This window comes from Polypterus senegalus, chromosome 17 (assembly GCF_016835505.1).
Source record: "Polypterus senegalus isolate Bchr_013 chromosome 17, ASM1683550v1, whole genome shotgun sequence".
NCBI classification, from domain to species: Eukaryota; Metazoa; Chordata; class Cladistia; order Polypteriformes; family Polypteridae; genus Polypterus; species Polypterus senegalus.
Genome location: NC_053170.1, coordinates 100,770,070 through 100,788,611, shown reverse-complemented (window position 1 = coordinate 100,788,611; position 18,542 = coordinate 100,770,070). Strand labels below are relative to the sequence as shown.

At 45.2% G+C, this 18,542-nt stretch overlaps 1 protein-coding gene across 2 annotated transcripts in view; it reads right to left on the bottom strand.

The window, feature by feature from the left end:
• mbtd1 (mbt domain containing 1) overlaps positions 1–18,542 on the bottom strand; it is a 41,099-nt gene that overhangs the window by 3,347 nt on the left and 19,210 nt on the right. Inside the window, exons 12-15 of one of the 2 annotated variants that reach the window (XM_039739330.1) lie at positions 18,328–18,410; positions 16,635–16,869; positions 12,844–12,915; positions 534–966 (exon numbers count right to left, since the gene is read on the bottom strand). In XM_039739330.1, coding sequence (XP_039595264.1) covers positions 680–966; positions 12,844–12,915; positions 16,635–16,869; positions 18,328–18,410 — 677 coding nt within the window. In that variant the 3' untranslated portion in view covers positions 534–679. Of the gene's footprint in view, positions 1–533; positions 967–12,843; positions 12,916–16,634; positions 16,870–18,327; positions 18,411–18,542 lie in introns of those variants that run through there. The other variant, XM_039739331.1, reaches the window with a different exon arrangement.

The following is an 18,542-nucleotide window of genomic DNA, read 5'->3' as shown; positions in this document are numbered from 1 at the left end:
GCGTCGCTAACTGCCTGCGAATCCTCGTCTCGTGCCCACATCAGAATGGAAAGCTGTGCCTCTCCTCTTGTTTAAGCCGCAAGCAAACTCCTCCTCCTAAAATCTTGGGGTTTGGATTTGGACATTAACCACAAGCCCTGTGCTCAATGGCTCCCATCACACAAGCAGCAGAACGTGACCGGGGGTTTGCAGCCTGCTCACTAAGCCATCCACGACTAACAGCGGCGACTCGTTCTGCGTTTTAAGAGATTCAATGAAAAGCGAACGCGGCTCCAATCCAAACACAACGTCAGCAGCTCCTCTGGTCAAACAAAAGCATTCACAGACGTGCAGCATGCGAATCAAATGGACGAGGAGCACCCAGGTAATCTGGCACCACCGATGTGAAGAAATGTGAACGCTCACACCCAAAACCGCAGCGTCTTTTAGCTGGAGGAGCAGCCATCTTCATTCAGACACCACTTCAGCCTCGTGTTTATGTGCATTCAATGATTCAAATAAACAATCGTTAAAAGAGACAAAAGTGACCCATTTAAAAAAGAAAAATCTGATTTGACTGGCATTCTGGGATGAAGAAATGGCCGTCTAGATTGCGTTCTTTTATATTAATGAATGGACAGTACACAGAAAAAAGGGAAAAAAAAAAGAGAAGTAAATGAAGAAATAAATCAATGCTGGGCTAGAAAGGCGCTTTGGTTCCTGGCGTGGCTCTCGGTCCCCTTTGCTGTGAATGCCCACATGAAAAGAGTGACTTGGAGGTTGGCGGATGATTACCTGTTTTGAGGCTGGGACTGAATTCTTGGCTAGTGCTGGGAGGCTGGAGGGCCTCTGGGGCTGTCTGTGCAGGAAGGGTTCGGTATGGAGGGGGAGTCAGCTCTTCGTCACCAGAGAAACTCCTCCGCACCATGCCGGTTATGGGCAGGCTCGACAAACTGACAGGCTTCTTCCCAACTGGCATCTTCCTTTCTAAACACCAAGTCAAACTACAGTGAGCTATTGGGTCGAGTGCTCCCGAGTGCTCTTTCTCTTTTAACTCATTCAAATCATCAAAAGTATAGAGAGAGACACATAGAGGTTTGAGCGGCACTGCTGAGTCTGTATTCAAAAAAGACCCTCGCTTTAAGCATGGAGGTCTCCATCCAGGAAATCTGATCAGAAAGGAATCACATACCAATATCTGTATAGTTCTCTGCTGCACCTCAGGGGAAGCAAACACCTATGTGGCTCAGTAGAGACCAACATAGACTTCTTTCTGTGTCTTTGTATAGAAGAAGAAGAAGAAGAAGAAAAATAACAAAAGGCACCTCTCGTTCAACTCCGAGAACAGCTGATGGGTCAGCTCTGCTTAGGAATTAAAAAAAAAAATAAAAAATACGAACCAGTGTGGGAGCAGCCAGAAGCATCGCCATCAAAGACAAGCATACCCTGCCATGCGCTCGTTCACTTGGTGGTGGGGTGGACGGCCATTCTGAGGTACCTTCGGTTAATTTAGAAAACACGGGACTCTCCGCGACGACAAAGACATACGAGGGTTGATCAGCAGGCTCTGCCCCGACATGCGTCCCGGTCACGTCCACAGAATCCAGTGAGGATGTCCTAATCAACATGCAACACACCTCCACTTTCTGCTGCCACAATTAAGTGAGTAGTCGTCCTTACCTGAAATATCTGGAAACGGTGGCATCGTCCTCTAGTGTCTGAACTCTACTATCGGGTCGTCACCAGCTGTGTCTCTGGGTACCGCATGCCCACAGTCTATTTGAGCAAGCCACTTTTGACCGAGAGCGTAACGTAATTGTGAGCGTGCATGAGAATGCAGCTGTTGTGTCCTTGGGCAAGACACTTAACCTACCTTGCCTGCTGGTGGTGGTCGGAAGGATTGGTGGCGCCAGTGTTCGGCAGCCTCACTTCTGTCAGTGTGCCCCAGGGCAGCTGTGGCTACATAGTAGCTTATCATCACCAGCGTATGAATGTGTGTGTGAATGGGTGAATGACTGTTGTGTTGTAAAGCGCCTAGGGGGGTTCTTGAACTCTAGTTAGGCGCTATATCAAATACAGGCCATTTACCATTTTTACCATTTCTTCAAGTCAAAGCAAGCGTGTCAGGTCAAGTCAAACTCCAAAGCGAGGACGATCCCGTTTTTTGAACGTTGATGGACTTCTTAATAAAACAGAGTTTTCTCTGGAAAGACTGTTAATCAGCAACATTACACTGAACTGCCGAGGCATTGGCGGGGAAATGTGGACATCACACCAGGACAGCGGACTTGCTCACGGTCACGCTTTTGACCAAAAACAATTTGGTAGTTGCTTTGCACCCCCAAATTTCACCTGTCAACTCATTCTGTTCCCAAAAGAAAAACTGAGACTGAAGGGGAGGCGCTACTGTGGCTTGAGACCCTGTAACAAAAGTGGAGTACAGGAATAAAAGCAGCACTGGGATTGCATCTCAAGAGTAGAATTTTGATGGGAGACTAAGAGAGACAACCCCTGAAAGTCATATAATAACGTTTCTGGGTCCCCCTCTCGTAGGTCCAGTGAAATGAATCAAAGTGCAACACCACGACTGGCCAGCAGGACTACCTGACCTCGAAACGGCCGTCATCTCACAGACTCTTGTCTCCACTGTGGAGAAGTTAAATTCAGAGCCCACAGCTCACTTGCTACCCAAGTTTATGAGCTCCTTTGTCACCAAATTTGGGAAGGCCAAGACATCAGTCAAGGCAGCCGTCAGCAAAATCCAGGACTCCGATGTTCCTGCCTACTGAACACCATGTTGAGTGACTGCTCCTGTAACAGGCGGACATGAGGATGGACTTTAAAAGGAATTGTTGGTGTGATGTGCTTACTTGTTTTGCACAGAATATCAAGACGCGTAGCTTTGTAACCGTCAAGCATGTACCGGCCAGAAGAATAACATTTCTTGTAATCTGTTATTTGCATGGAATACCACGTCAGATCCAGAATAAACTAAGAACTAGGGGACCCAAGTGTGACCAACACTAAGCTGTGCCGAAACAGGACTGGTCAAAAGGCATGAGAGCCGAACATGGCGGGGGAGCCAGTCTTACACTACAACAGGCAGGCTGGCAGCTTTCACAGAGAGCAGAGTGTGTTGGAGACATGCGAATCATCGAGATCTGTACATGACGAGTCAGTGTCACCGTCACCTGATTTTTAATGTCACAGTATGCATGACGTGTTAGCAAGCCATAGCTAGGGAGCGTGCGTCCTCTTCCATTCACGTCTACCTACGTTAAGCTGATTGTATTTTGTGACTTTTACAATCATAAACACCGCGTCACCTACAGGGGGTATAGAAAAGACCCCCCCTTTGAAATATTCCCTTTTCTTTGCTTTATACCCTCAACACACACACAGACACTAATATTTTTTCCAGCTTTACTTACTCAATGCCATCTCTAACATCCAAGTGAAAGACATCACAGCTACAGTTCAGAAGAATGATAAAAAAATCAAAAACAAGACGTACTGAGATGAATAAAGGACCCCCCAAACTCACTCAGGTGTCGGTGCCCACCATTCCCATTGCGGTTACTGGCTGTGCTCACTTGTACTGAGTGGGATTAGTGAAGCTGTTCCTGGTCCATTCATTCCCTTGCTTGGTTGAGCAACTGACAGCAAACACCTGACTGTGGGTAGCAGGCCACTTTCAGAAGATCTCAGGATAGAGTGGAGGGCAGACGTAAGGCAGGAGATCTCAGAGGCTTTCTCAATCCCAAGGAGCTCAGTAAAGTCCATCATAAGGAAGTGTTTGGCACTACTAGGACCTTCCAAACTGGATGGAGGAGCAAGGAGGACACTGGGAAGAGAGACCACCAAGAGGCCAATGGCCACTTTGAAGGAGTTCCAGGATTTGATGGCACAGACTGGTCATTTAGTGGTGTGCATAGGACAACGATTTCACAAGCGCTCCACCATTGTGGCTTGTTCAGGAGGGTCGCACTTCCCAAGAAAGGCCACATGAAGGCTCGTTTGAGTTTTCCCAGAATGCACCTTGAAGATTCTGGTGCCAAGTAGAAAAGGTCTTCTGGTCAGACGAGACCAAAATCAAACGGTCCAGCAATGCAGCTCACCATCCACAACACACCATACCGACAGTAAAGCATGGAGCGGGCAGCATCCTGTGGTGGGGGGCCTGGGGCTCTCGGAAGGTTAGAAGGAAACATGGAGGGGGCAAAATCCAATTCATGAGGAAAACCTGCTACCCTGAAGATGGGCAGAATGTTCACCTTTTAACACGATGACGACCCAAAGCACACAGCAAAACTGACCAGCCAGTGGCTGAACGTCTTGGTGTGGCCAGTCAGAGCCCAGACCTACTGTAAATCATAGTGAAAATCTGTGGAGAGATCAGAAGATCGCAGACCACCAATGTGACCGAACTTGAACAGTTAAACTGTAAAGAAGAGTGGGGGGCTCAGTCCAGGTGTGCAAAGCTGATGGAGAAGAATCAACAGACTCAAGGCTGGCATTAAAGCAAAGGGGGGTCACCAAAATGACATGGGAGGGTGACCCTTTATTAATCTCAGTACATCTTGTTTTTTAATATTCTTCTGAAGTGTAGCTGTGATGTCTTTCACTTGGATGTTAGGGATGGCATTGAGTAAGTAAAGCTGGGTAGAAATATTGGTTTGTGTCTTTTCATTTACGGCTGTAAATTAAGCAATAATGGATACAATGAGGCTATTAGAAATAAACTGGATACATTAGGATTAAAAGTCAAGACGGAGGTAAAAAGCTTAGGGGTGATTGTTGACTGTAATCTGAATTTTAAATCACATATTAATCAGATCATTAGGACAGCATTTTTTCACTTAAGAAACATAAGTAAAGTTAGACCTCTTATATCACTGAAAGATGCTGAGAAATTAGTTCACGCGTTTGTTTTCAGTCGACTAGATTACTGTAACGCACTCCTCTCTGGACTACCTAAAAAAGATACAAATCGTTTGCAACGAGTGCAGAATGGAGCTGCTAGAATCCTAACTAGGAAAAGAAAATCAGAACACATCACACCAGTCTTAGCGTCACTACACTGGTTACCTGTGTCATTCAGAATTGACTTTAAAATTCTGCTTATGGTTTATAAAGCCTTAAATAATCTCGCCTCATCTTATATATCGGAATGTCTGACACCTTATATTCCAAATCGTAACCTCAGATCTTCAAATGAGTGTCTCCTTAGAATTCCAAGAACAAAACTTAAAAGAAGTGGTGAGGCGGGCAGGCGGCCTTCTGCTGCTATGCACCTAAAATCTGGAATAGCCTGCCAATAGGAATTCACCAGGCTGATACAGTAGAGCACTTTAAAACACGGCTGAAAACACATTACTGTAACATGGCCTTTTTATAACTTCATTTTAATCGTAATTTAACTTAATCCTGATACTCTGTATGTTCAATTCTTCATAATAACTACTCATGGTGGCTCTAAAATCCGTACTGACCCCAACTCTCTTTTCTGTTTCTTTTTCCGGTTTCTTTGTGGTGGTGGCCTGCGCCACCTCCACCTACTCAAAGCTTCATGATGCTCCAACAATGATGGATGGATTAAAAGGCAGAAGTCTACGTGACCATCATCATCATCATCAAGCCCTTCCGTGAGAACCCTAAATCCAAAGAGGACTGTTTCATTTATGTTAGGTAGAATGCCCAGAGGGGACTGGTCAGGTGGTCTCATGGTCTGGAATCCCTACAGATTTTATTTTTTCTCCAGCCGTCTGGAGTTTTTTTGTTTTTTCTGTCCCCCCTGGCCATTGAACCTTACTCTTATTCGATGTTAATTAATGTTGATTTATTTTGTTTTATAATTGTGTCTTTCATTTTTCTATTCTTCATTATGTAAAGCACTTTGAGCTACTGTTTGTATGAAAATGTGCTATAGAAATAAATGTTGTTGTTGTTGTTGTTGTAAAGCAAAAAAAAGGAATATTTCAAAGGGGGGATTCTTTCTTATACCCACTGTACATGCTGCTATTTGAAGTGAGCTGCTGAGGCAGAGAGGTCTGTGCAAGTGGAAGACACTAGAGTGCCCACCAATCTGCTGGCATTGCCCTGCTTTGTCATCAGAAATTGTCTGCCGGACAAGTAAGAGACTAAAATGTACAAAGTGTACAACCTGACACAGTAAATGAACCCTTCATTCCAAGTCTCACTAAATGTTTTTCAGTTTTAATACTGAAGAGTCTGAAGTGGCGCCAACAGTGCACTCCACCCAAGGTATCTCACCTGAAAATTGGACTTTCCTGACCAATGTCCTTGCAGTACAACTGCGTCAGACATGAACAGAATCGGTCCGTGGGAAGTCGAGCCGTTTCTTGATGACAAATGGAGCGCCACACAGACATGACAACAACAGTAGGTGCTTTTCACATTATAAGCAAATGCACCTACAATTTATCAAGAATTGAACAACTCTGTGAACCAAACGCTAGCATTGTCAGGCCCTCTGATGGTCTCAATGTTTTTTTGGTTTTGTATGGAGTGCCATCAATACTAAAGAGGGACAAGAAAGCCGACCCATAGGATCCTCTTTCACCACGACAATGCTCAAATAGTCGGCAGACGTCAGCATCCTGAAATCAAAGGTTGGCGGCCCACTCTATTCTCCTGACCTGGTCCACCAGTGACCAGCATTCATTCACAAGTCTAAAGAGACACCCACGGCGGAGAAGCCCCACCAGCGATTCTCAGGTTACGGATGCGGTGGAGGCAGGTGGCAGGAGAAGTCAGTCGATCTCTTTAATGTGTCAACTGAATCTTGGGAGCAGCAACCGGAAAAGTGCATTCATGTCAGAGACTGATAGCAATTGGGGGGCCTTTGGCCATTACTTTATGTCGGGGCAGAACCTGCTGATCAACCCTCATACATTACCCCAGAACTTTTAAGCGTTGCACGAGGCACTTGTCTCATACGTGGAGCTGCGTTTGATTATAGCCCTTCAAGTCCACGGTAATAATCAGTTAGCTACCCATCTGTACAATTTTTTCACCCACATTTTTGAGGGATTAAGTGCAACAAAGTATGCATGTCTGTCAGAGCGCTGCTTTTTCCTCATTTCAAGTAACAAATACATTGCTCATGCTGCTCTCAGAAACAAACAAACAGTTACTACCCCCTGTACAATGAATTCCGCACTTACCTTAAAAGCTGCGACCGCAGACAATTAAGAGACCCTGATGTGCTTTCCGAATGGACTCCTCTGCCCTCCCACCACATTTAATGGTACGACTACAAACAGCATTTTGATCGGATTTGTGGGCTTCAATGCACTACCCCGAGAATATATAATAATAATAATAATAATAAAAATAATACACTCGGCTGCCACTTTATTAGGTGCACACAATAGGGCTGCAACTCAAACTCTATGGCGTGCAGACATGGGCAGGGGGTCTAGTTTGAGCAAACATTACGCATAACCTAACTGGCTTAAGCCACGGTGCCAGACCATGGATTGTTAGTGCCAGACGTAATGATTGTAGCTGCCCTCCTGGGATTTCCCCGTTCTCAAGTCTGTATAACGCTTACTGGGAAATAGTGCAATAAACAAAAAACAGCACTGAGCAGTGGAATTGTGGGTAAAAAAAAAAAAGCTTTCTTCATGAGAAAAGTCAGAGGGGAACAAGCCAGACTTGTCCGAACTAACAGAAAGGACGCAAACACATAAATACACATAAAAACGTTATAACAGATTCATCTACAAATACACAACATGTTGGGCCTTGGGGCAAATGGGCACCACTGGGTACATGATCAGCAAATTTGGTCTAAAAAGTATTCAGCTCAACCCATGGATCCATCCTGCCCAGTATCAACAATACAGGCTAATAAGTGTCATGAAATGGTGTGGGGTATGTGTCTTGGCACCCACTAGGCCTCTTAATGCCAACTGCGTATAATCGGAATGCCACAGTGCATCCGTTTCTGTCACAGAGCATGCATCATCTCAAGATGGTTACACAAACACGACGGCTACTTCAGTGTAATGCCCTGCATGGCCCCAGGATCACAGCCCACCAGAGGGCACTGGGAGGAGGTGGCGTAGAAGATTTGCAGCTTAAAACTGTGCCAGCATAGACCACAATCCCGATTAAGGACCTGCAGCACATCAATGAATTTACTCCTCAAAGAATTCAGTTCTGGAGACAAACTGGGCTTCAATTTGGAGCAACAGAGGTGGACCTAATAAAGTGGCCGCTGGAGTGAATCTTCAAGATACTGAAAAGAAGCGTCAGAGGAATCGGGTGCGGATTTCCCCGATTGTGAACTGCAGGAATATTTAACAATCTCTGCAGTCTTTAACGTGTGATCTTCAGTCTTGCCCTCGTCTACATCATTTAAACCCATTGTCTCTAAATTCAATTCTTCCATGACCCGGTGCTGCCAGGATAGATGCCAGTGCCCCGCGACCTGGAATTGGATTAAGGAGGCGTGGGAGTGAAGTCTCTGGCACTAGATTCTTTTTAATAGGAGACAGCACACCTTGTGATTTGTCTGTCTGTCTGTCTGTCTGTTTAATGCACACAGCAGCTCAAGTCCCATCTTTAGCGCACCGCACTGCTCCATGCCACACTTTTTCCACAGTTTTGTAGGCCTCACATTGCTGGTGAGCTCACTGTCTTAAATGGAGGACCCAGCACACTCTGTTTTTATGGCGTCTTCACCAACTGCCCCAAAAGCTCATGCACAATCAAATTCCATGCTAACTTTATAGAATTCCAATCTTAAGAGGATTATATAAACAGTAAAGTCCCCATTCCTATTTCTGATTTATACATCCTAATCTGGATTTGGCATGAAAAGCTGAATATGAGACAAAAGTGAAGCAGTCGCCTTCCAAAAACACATTGGTTTTCAACAGTTTTAACGTCATGTAAGCAGAAGTGATTGACATTGGGATAAAAATTTTAAAGGAATAAGTAAATCAAGCCAGCCCCACTGCCGATACCCCCAAACTCTCGATTTGTTCCTTCTTTTGAGACGGAATCCTGATTAACATACATCTGTATTGTCGCGTGTGCAGAGAGTGCTGAACTTCTATGTCGGTAAGTTAAACAAGCGTGTGGTCAAATACAGGACAGGAAATACAAATCGGGTCATTCTTAGCATCTCTTTGTTCCACGTTTGTTATGCTGGAACCTGGAGGCCGACTCTTACAGCTTTTGGAAATGCAGTTTCGGCACACTGAGGTATTCAATAATGAACATGGAGGCAGCTTCTTGTGAACAGAACGAGAAGGCGTACCTGTAACTTGTTCACGGCCACTAGTTGCACATATCTGTTCAGAGGCAGGTAACCACACGCACCATCAAGCCTTGTCTCAGTACTGAGCCTGTATGGCTAACAAAGCAGGCCGCGCCAAGCACTTTGAGCTACATTACAGTAGTTGTATGAAAATGTGCTATATAAATAAATGGTGTTGTTGTTCCAGCAGGATTTATCGTTGGTTCATCTGCCTACTGCACTTTGTGGCAGAACTGCACGGGCTCACCTCTGTCCTTTGTGGGAGTTCAGTTATTCATTTTCAAAACACAACACTGGATCACGGGAAGCTAAGTGGCAGCTTGATGTACAAAGAAGAGTCCGCACTGCAGGGTACAGTCGCTACCACCGCACAATGAGCCGGAGAGGTGGCGCTGAGGCGAAGGTTCTGCCCTGGTAACCGGAAGGGTTGCTCGTTCTGATCCTGTTACTGCGAGAAGGGATCCTAATCTGTTGGGCTTTTGAGCCAGATCCTTAACCCAAAAACTGCTCCAGGGTGCTGTATAATGGCTGACTCTGTGCTCTGACTACTAGATTCGTTTTTATTATTATTAAAATAATATTGATATTATTAAAAATGAATGCAGTGTACCTGGGGCGCCTCGCTAACTAGCAGGTAGTGTGGTGCAGTGGTTCAGACTTTGGACTTTAAACCCTGAGGTTGTGGGCTCAAATCCCACTGCTGACACCACTGTGTGACCCTGAGCAAGTCACCTGACCTGCCTGTGATCCAATTGGAAAAACCAAAAACAAATGTAACCAGTTGTATCATAAAAGTCGCCTTGGATAAAGGTGTCAGCCAAACAGGGAAATGAGACATCAATGCATCAAAACGGCACTTTTGGGGATGCAGAAGCAAATCCACTGGGGTCTGCGGTCTATACGGTCTGAGATTGTCATCCTGGTACCTGGAATTGGGAGGCAGCGGGATTAACCAATGCCACCCAAAGGATTATAATGCCACTAGCTGTGTAAGCGTGTGCTGTAAAAAGCCCGGGGGTCCTAGAAACTATTGAAATCATTAGGAAAAAAAAAACCCTGAAATGTAGAGATGTCAGATAATTGAAAGGAACGACTCTGGGCGTCTCTCTCCTCGGAGGGTTAGTTTTGCTGATGCGCTGGCCTCGCTTGTGTAAGAGAGAGTCTCTCTTTTCTCGGCGACAGAGTCGCTTTCTTTGAGCTTGTAGCTTGTAGCTTCGCACTTCAGACACACACACACACACTTCAATGCGCAGACGTTTATATATAAAAGATTATTTTGCATGTAGTCGGACATTCTCTTACAATTCTGAACAACGTTTTGCGATGCCTTCTCCCCTTCACTGTACGCACTGCGGCCCATTTCTATTTCTTTTCCCCTTTTATCCTTCACTTGTTGACGACGCAGTCTGAAGTGGCTGTTACTGCCATTTGTAAACTACTCCATTGGTCTTCTTAATTTTGAGCACAGTCCAAGTTATCTGTTTCTGTGCTGTACTTCTAAGTGAGTTCTTCTTTTTGTTCATTATTCAATAATTAACCATTGCTTGACTAACTTATGTGAAGAGTTTGTATCAAACAAGTCTACCGATTTTACGATTCATTTAAATGTGTGATGGGAAATGTAACTGCCTGGCTGCACTACAATGCCTGACACAAACGAGCTGATTTGATACGGAGAAGCAGAGTAAATGCCTTCAGTGGGAATGAAGTGGGCTAAACGTCGCTTGGAGCATTCAGAACAAAGAGGCGTCAAATGGTGTTAAAATGTATTCAAATACCAAAGCAGCACATCTACGATGGAGTACCACAAACCACACAAGCACGTCGCTCATAAGGTGGGACTGCAGCTCCAGCAAAACAAAACGACAAAAACACGACTACACGTTACCAATCAAAGGGTCTCAGTGGCCAACCAGAGTATCCCATCCCACCCTGGGGCACTGCCAAGCCTTAAAGGAATTCAAATTTTAATAGAGAAGACCCAAGAGAGCACATCTGACTTTTGAACTGTGCTAACAACGGACAGCGTTTCAGCTGACAGGCCTGCACAGAAGAAACTGGGACTTGAAGACAAAGTGGTGGCAGGTGTTAACAACACCAGCAGACAAGACAGTGCGGCCCTAACCCTCGTCCTGAACCAGCACCCTGCTCGCACATTTCACTTGTACACTGTAAGTGGCAGTCGTGGGCAGATTTAACAAGCAAGGAGCTCCTCAAGAACATCAGTGTAGTCAACTGCAATTCCGACCATAAGCAGGTTTATTATAACTGAAGTGTATTTAATAGACCTTTACTTCTCTAGCAGTGCTGCCATATTTCAACGATAATACTAAAGGACAGATATTGTGAGGTTCCATTAATGTGTCTTTAAGCCAATCAATATCTTTATATGTATGCGTTGTATAAGGGCTGATATTTCAAGTCTTTAATTGCATTTTACTTGTGAACTTGTCAGAGCACTCAAGTCTGCAAGTCGTGAAATGCGCTACATGCAGCAAATGTAACCTAAACTGAATTGAATTAGTAGGCTGTGGAGCGACCGACTTCTGACCACGTCGATACGCTCCCATTCCAAAGCAAAAATGCAGGACGTGCTCTACAGTAACGTAATAAAATTCACAAAAAGTTCTCAGACGGCTAAACCTTTCACTTACCTCTGTATTTATAAAATGTCTGTCTGTCTGTCTGTCTGCTTTTACCGGGTTTTTATTTTTAACAATTTGCTTGAACATTCCGGTTGATTTTGTGACTTCTCTCATCACGGTGAGTATCAGAGTTCGCCTGCAGGAACGATTCACTTGTGCGAATCCGAGAGTGGGCCGAGGCCCTCCTCACTCACGCGCCAGCCTCTGTTCAAGTCGCTCTACCTCTCGCCCTGCGTTGGTGCGTACCTCGTCTCCGCTTAGCTAGCGATACCCGTTTGTTGATTGATTTTGTCCTGTTTCACTACTACACGGGACGGCTACTCATGGATAAATAAAACACTTTTTGGTGAACGTATCCTTGCATTATTTACTATGTAATGTGATCTCTTTTTAATGTGCAATGATTCATAAAAATCAATGAAAACAGGTTGATAATTGATTATGTAATAAGTTTATATGCTTGACTCAAATTAATTTATGTCCGTTTCCCGCCCCCCCCAAACACATCTCTCTCTCTCGCTGCAGTCTTCATGCTGGCTTAGGCTCACTGAATCTACAGGGAAGAGCAAAGACGAAAACCAACAGCTCACGTACAGAGCTCAGTCAGGCAGCGGGCGGCCAGGGGGCTCAAAAAGCAGAGGAAGGTGAAAAAACAGGAATTATTATTAAAGTGTGAAACACATGAATGAGCAGAAATACTCTGCCATTAAAGACGACAACACTCATGCCTCTTGTCTCGTGTTCAGTTTTGATGTCTTACGAGATCTGCCTACACAGACAGTACCATTAGCTGTATTGAATTTACTGGACCAACACTTGAGGGCACCGTGTGTGTGTGAGTGAGTGTGAGTGTTACATCAAATCCATACAGTCTATTGTATTTAAACACAGTTTACACACATATTAAATAAATGATGAAAGACCCACTTTTCTTGTGTCCTTTGTACTGCTGTGACTTTTTCTTCGGCTTTGTTACACTCATTTGATTGTCTCTTGGAGCTACAATGAGAAAGAGAAAGAAAAGAAACAATACAAGAATGAAAATGCTGTTTTCTGGTGATTAGAAGATGTCAAAATGTTAGGTAGACTAAGCTGTTAAGAAATAATCTGCAGAAAATCGTGTTCCAACTCTCTGTGTTAAGGATTTTCTGCACCCGTCGCCAGATCTTATCTAATTCATGGAAACCCCTGCCCTTTAACTCCTTTCTACTGCTGCTTCACCCTTCAGCACATTCTACTCCTCCGATTGACAAAGCATCTGGCTGAAGGATTCATCTCTGCAGCCCCAAGCTCACGAATCTAGAAGACGTGGTGTCAAGATGGCACACCGACAAACATCACTGGAGACCATGAACTAAAGTGAGGCGGATTAGCAAGAGACAGCATGAAAGGCGGTGTGCTGGGAAAATGTTACAATAATCCAGTGTGGATAATCTGAGGTCCTCACTCACATTTCTTTGCATGTCTCGTCGTCACAGCTGTGACGTCACATTGCATTGTCATTGCAGGTCGCTTAGTGTCACTGCGAATCGTGGTCATATGGAATGAAAGCTGGAAAAAAATTCAGCTCAGACCAATTTGTTTTAAAGTATTGACTGTTGGGAGCAAACATCTCCAAATCCAGAAGATTCACTCTAAACGCTCTCAGTTTATGGCAGGGAGAGGACACAAACTCAGAACACGCGAGTACAAACTTGAAGACAATCACAAACGACACACAAACACACATCATTTATATAAACGTCACTCAGGGATGACAATAATAATAATAATAATAATTCTTTGCATTTATATAGCGCTTTTCTCACCACTCAAAACGCTCAGCAGTTGCAGGTTAAGGGCCCATCAGAGCAGAGTCCCTTTTTGGCATTTACGGGATTCAAACTGGCAACCTTCAGATTGCCAGTGCAGATCCCTAGCCTCGAAGCCACCACTCCATGAATACTTTTGGAGAGTACAGAAAACCCTGCGAAGATGCTTCATGCTTGAACACTCTGAGCACTTTGTTTTACAACAGCGCAGGGCCTCACAGTGCTCGAGACCTCAGTGTGATGGCAGGCTGCGTGTCCGCTGTATGCAGTGCTGCCCTTTTCTCACCCGTTCCTACGACTTCCACGGACCTCATCTTCTCCCACAGCCGATTGTAAAAACCTCAACAGATACGGTCAAGTGTGCATGGCCCTTCTAACAGATCAGTGTGCAGACTCACCGATGGACTTCATAAACGGACTGGGTGGACAGGTGGGCACGCAAATTAAGAAATGGGACACTAGGCCGGACAGTTTAAGCAGTTTAGGAGCACAAGTCTGTGCTGTTAAAACTGTTATTACATTATCATTATCTGCTTAAACCAATTCAGGGTCACAGGGAGCTGCAGCTTATTCAGCACCAAGGCGGGAATCGGCCCTGAAAAACTTCACGTTTCTTGAGGGACTGCAAGAGCCAAACCAAAGTACTCATGGGTACCAGACGCAGTACGGCTCACCACTGCACACTACGCTTACAATGTCGGCGCTTAATGTGACTGCAGCTTATTTGTAAAATTATTATACAGTGTCCTTGGTATCAACGACAAGGTGGGCTATAATTCAGTTTAGAATTCCAAGAGCCAAACTTAAAAGAAGTGGTGAGGCGGCCTTCTGCTGTTATGCACCTCAAATCAGGAATACGAGATTACCGATAGAAAAGTCGCCAGGCTAATATGGTGGAGCACTCTAAAGAACTGCTAAAAACCCGTTATTATAACACGGCCTTCTCATGGCTTCATTCTAGTGTAACCCTGATATTCTGTACTAGCTCTGGTCCTAGAAACTATTGAAATCATGAGGAAAAAAAAAATGAAATGTAGAGATGTCTGGTAATTGAAAGGAATGACTCTGGGCGTCTCTCTCCTAGGAGATTTTGTTTTGCCGATGTGCTCACCTCGCCTGTGTATTAGTAGCTAAGCAAGTTTCTGTTTCCTCGGAGGTGGAGCCCTTACCTCAAATCCACCTCTCACTTCCAGGCTGGACAGACAGACACACTTCCACACTTAGACATTTCTATATAAGACATGCATTGAATTATTTTTTTTCTCTCCATGGCTCCACAATCCGTACTAACCCCTACTTTCTCTGCTGTTCATTTTCTGCATCCCCACCACCAGCACCTGATCAGGGCACCATGCCATCCCTACATGGTCCACATGACCAGCATCATCATCCAATTGTTCCATGTGAAGCCTGAAAACCCATGAGGACTGATGGAGATCATTGATGTTAGGCAGAATGCACAGTGAGGGGCTGGCCAGGTGGTCTTGTGGCCTTGGAACCCCTGCAGATTTTGTTTTGTTTTTTTCTCCCGCCCTCTGGAGTGTTTTTTTTGGTTTTTTTTCTGTGCTCCCTGGCCATTAGAATTACTTTATTCTTTGCTAATCAGTATTGCCTAATTTTATTTTTCTTCATCTTGTAAAGCACTTGGGGCGGCACGGTGGCACAGTGGTAGCGCTGCTGCCTCGCAGTTAGGAGATCCTAATGATTCGCTTCCCGGGTCCTCCCTGCGTGGAGTTTGCATGTTCTCCCCGTGTCTGCGTGGGTTTCCTCCGGGCGCTCCGGTTTCCTCCCACAATCCAAAGACATGCAGGTTAGGTGGATTGGCGATTCTAAATTGGCCCTAGTGTGTGCTTGGTGTGTGGGTGTGTTTGTGTGTGTCCTGCGGTGGGTTGGCACCCTGCCCAGGATTAGTTCCTGCCTTGTGCCCTGTGTTGGCTGGGATTGGCTCCGGCAGACCCCCGTGACCCTGTATTTGGATTCAGCGGGTTAGAAAATGGATGGATGGATGTAAAGCACTTTAAGCTACGGCATTTGTATAAAAACGTGCTCTAGAAACACATGGAGTTGTTGTTGCTACTGTAAATTGTATATGAAAAAATGAGAGCTATAATATTGCAAGCACTAGATAAAAATAATTTGAAGTTAACTTAAGTTCTTAAGTTAAGTGAACTGTATCATCAGAGAAATGCAACAAAAACTAACTGATTTATATATATAGAGGGGCCCAGACTTCCCTCTCCCGGCCACTTCTTCCAGCTCTTCCGGGAGAATCCCAAGGTGTTCCCAGGCCAGCTGGAAGACATAGTCCCTCCAGCGTGTCCTGGGTCTTCCCCGGGGCCTCCTCCCGGTTGGACATGCCCGGATCACCTCACCAGGGAGGCGTCCAGGAGGCATCCTGATCAGATGCCCGAGCCACCTCATCTGACTCGTCTCGATGCGGAGGAGCAGCAGCTCTACTCTGAGCTCCTCACCCTATCTTTAAGGGAAAGCCCAGACACCCTGCCGAGGAAACTCATTTCAGCTGCTTGTATTCGCGATCTCGTTCTTTTGGTCACCACCCATAGCTCATGACCACAGGTGAGGGTAGAAACGGAGATCAACTGGTAAATGGAGAGCTTTGCCTTACAGCTCAGCTCTTTTTTCACCACGACAGACCAATGCAGAGCCCACATCACTGTGGACGCCACACCGATCCGCCTGTCAATCTCACGCTCCATTCTTCCCTCACTCGTGAAGAAGACCCCGAGATACTTGAACTCCTCCACTTGGGGCAGGATCTCGAGAGGGCACTCCACCCTTTTCCGGCTGAGGAAATAATACTAATAATAATAATCATAAATTTGCTGCACTCTTGGATCATAACGAGGAAGGTGACAACACAAATCCAAGTAGGAATCTGAAGCTTACTCTGTGCTGCTGGAGGCTGTAGCTGATAGCTAGTCAACTCACACCAGCCTGCAGGGTAAAGATCAGGAGACTCGCAATCCACCCACTGATCATACTCATCCTCCCAGCCGTCAAAGTGAATTCTCAGCAGACGGTGGACAATCCGCGTGACTGTGGCGACACACACCAGTCGAGGCTCCATGAGATCCACAGCCTCCAGCTTCATACCACTTTGAAAGCCGTGGTTTGGGACCTCCTAAAAAAAAAAAAAAAAAAAAAATGAGCAAAGCCCACCAACACAAAGGGAAGTGAACATCTCTGCTGTGCAGCAACAACAGAACCACAGGGACATGCAAGGTTACAACCTTCATCCCACAATGACTGAAAAAAATGAAACTCTACAGTCCTAGAAGTGAGGAAAAACCCTGCTGATGTCTTTTAAGATTCACCTTACAGGTGCCACCCACCCTTTAAATAAGCAAATACAAAAAAGCAGAAGCGCAATCCTCTAATTAAAACCTAACACTGGGTACTGCGAGCTGCGCACACTCAGTCGTGCGTTTTCAAAGACATTCGCCTGCAAACAATCAAAGAGTATAAAGACAATAAAGCAACTGGCTGCATCAAGAAGCAGCTGCCACCACCGCCGCCCCACCGAGACCCTCGAGGATCACACAGAAGAAGACAACATAAAAAGCAAACTATCAGGACATGACAATGCAGATGAAGTTACAGTCGAAAAACAACGGTCAGCAGCTGTAGTGAACAACAGACTGGACAGGTCAGTATCAGCCGAGTGACCCTACATAAAGAATATAAAAACTTTCAACAAGCGTAAATTAAAGGGGGGGTACAGATGTGCGATTCTTTCATCATGTATATTTTCCCCAATAAAGATTCAAGGATGCAGTACCATAAAGTCAAATTGTACCACACAGGGGTAATCGAGACAACGGCAAATACAAAGTAAAGATCTTCTTTAAAGCCCGCTTATTGTGAGCCGAGTCACAGGGGAGCTGCAGCCAACCCCGGCAACCAAAGAAAGAACTTGTGTTTGAAAACAGAGACGCCATTAATGTGAAAGCTACAGCAGAGAGCCAGGCCTGGTGGCACCAGTGGGTGATCCTTCAAACTCACCCACTAACTCCCTTTATGACACTTGGACCACAACTATTAAAAAAAAAAAATATCATGGAGATCTGCAAGTCACTTGGAATAAACTACATGAATAGAAATATCCAGCCAAACGCACAGAAAAAGCAGATTCCACGTTGTGCCCAACGCTCTCACCCAGTTCTATTGAAAATATTCTGACCTCAAAGTCCAATGCTTTGTGATACGTGGCAAGGACGTCGACCTGAAAACATCCCAGGTGATAAAGATCCCCGACTGTTTCAACATGGCCTAGGATTTGCCTCAACATGAGTGTACCGTACGTGTCTTAAACTGAAGAGCAACACTACAGGTCTCTATTTCAATGGCAGCTCAGGCCCCTTCTTCAGGTGGGGGGCACTGAGCTGGCATACTGTAATCTGTTTAGTTAGCCAATAAAAGGCGACACTTTGCTTGACTTCTCGTTGCATTCACAATGGCTAACACGGTACGACACCCCAGTACCACAGGTTTCTATTTAAAATACACCATTGACAATGAGGAGACAACACAATACGAGTGACTTCTTTATTAATCGGCTCTCACGGCGGACTCTTCTTACCTTATTGAACAGTTTGACGGGTGCTGCTGTTGATCCAGTTTCCCTGAGGTAGTCAAACCATTTAAATGGGAGCTTTGTGTAGCCTGTGCAAGTAGAGGACAGCAGAGTTGATGTCAGCAGTTCATGCAGAACCACAAAGTCCTGCTCACTGGCTACTCTAACAAGGGAAGGACGGCCTAAGGGGTCTGCAGTGGACACGACTTTATATGAACAGA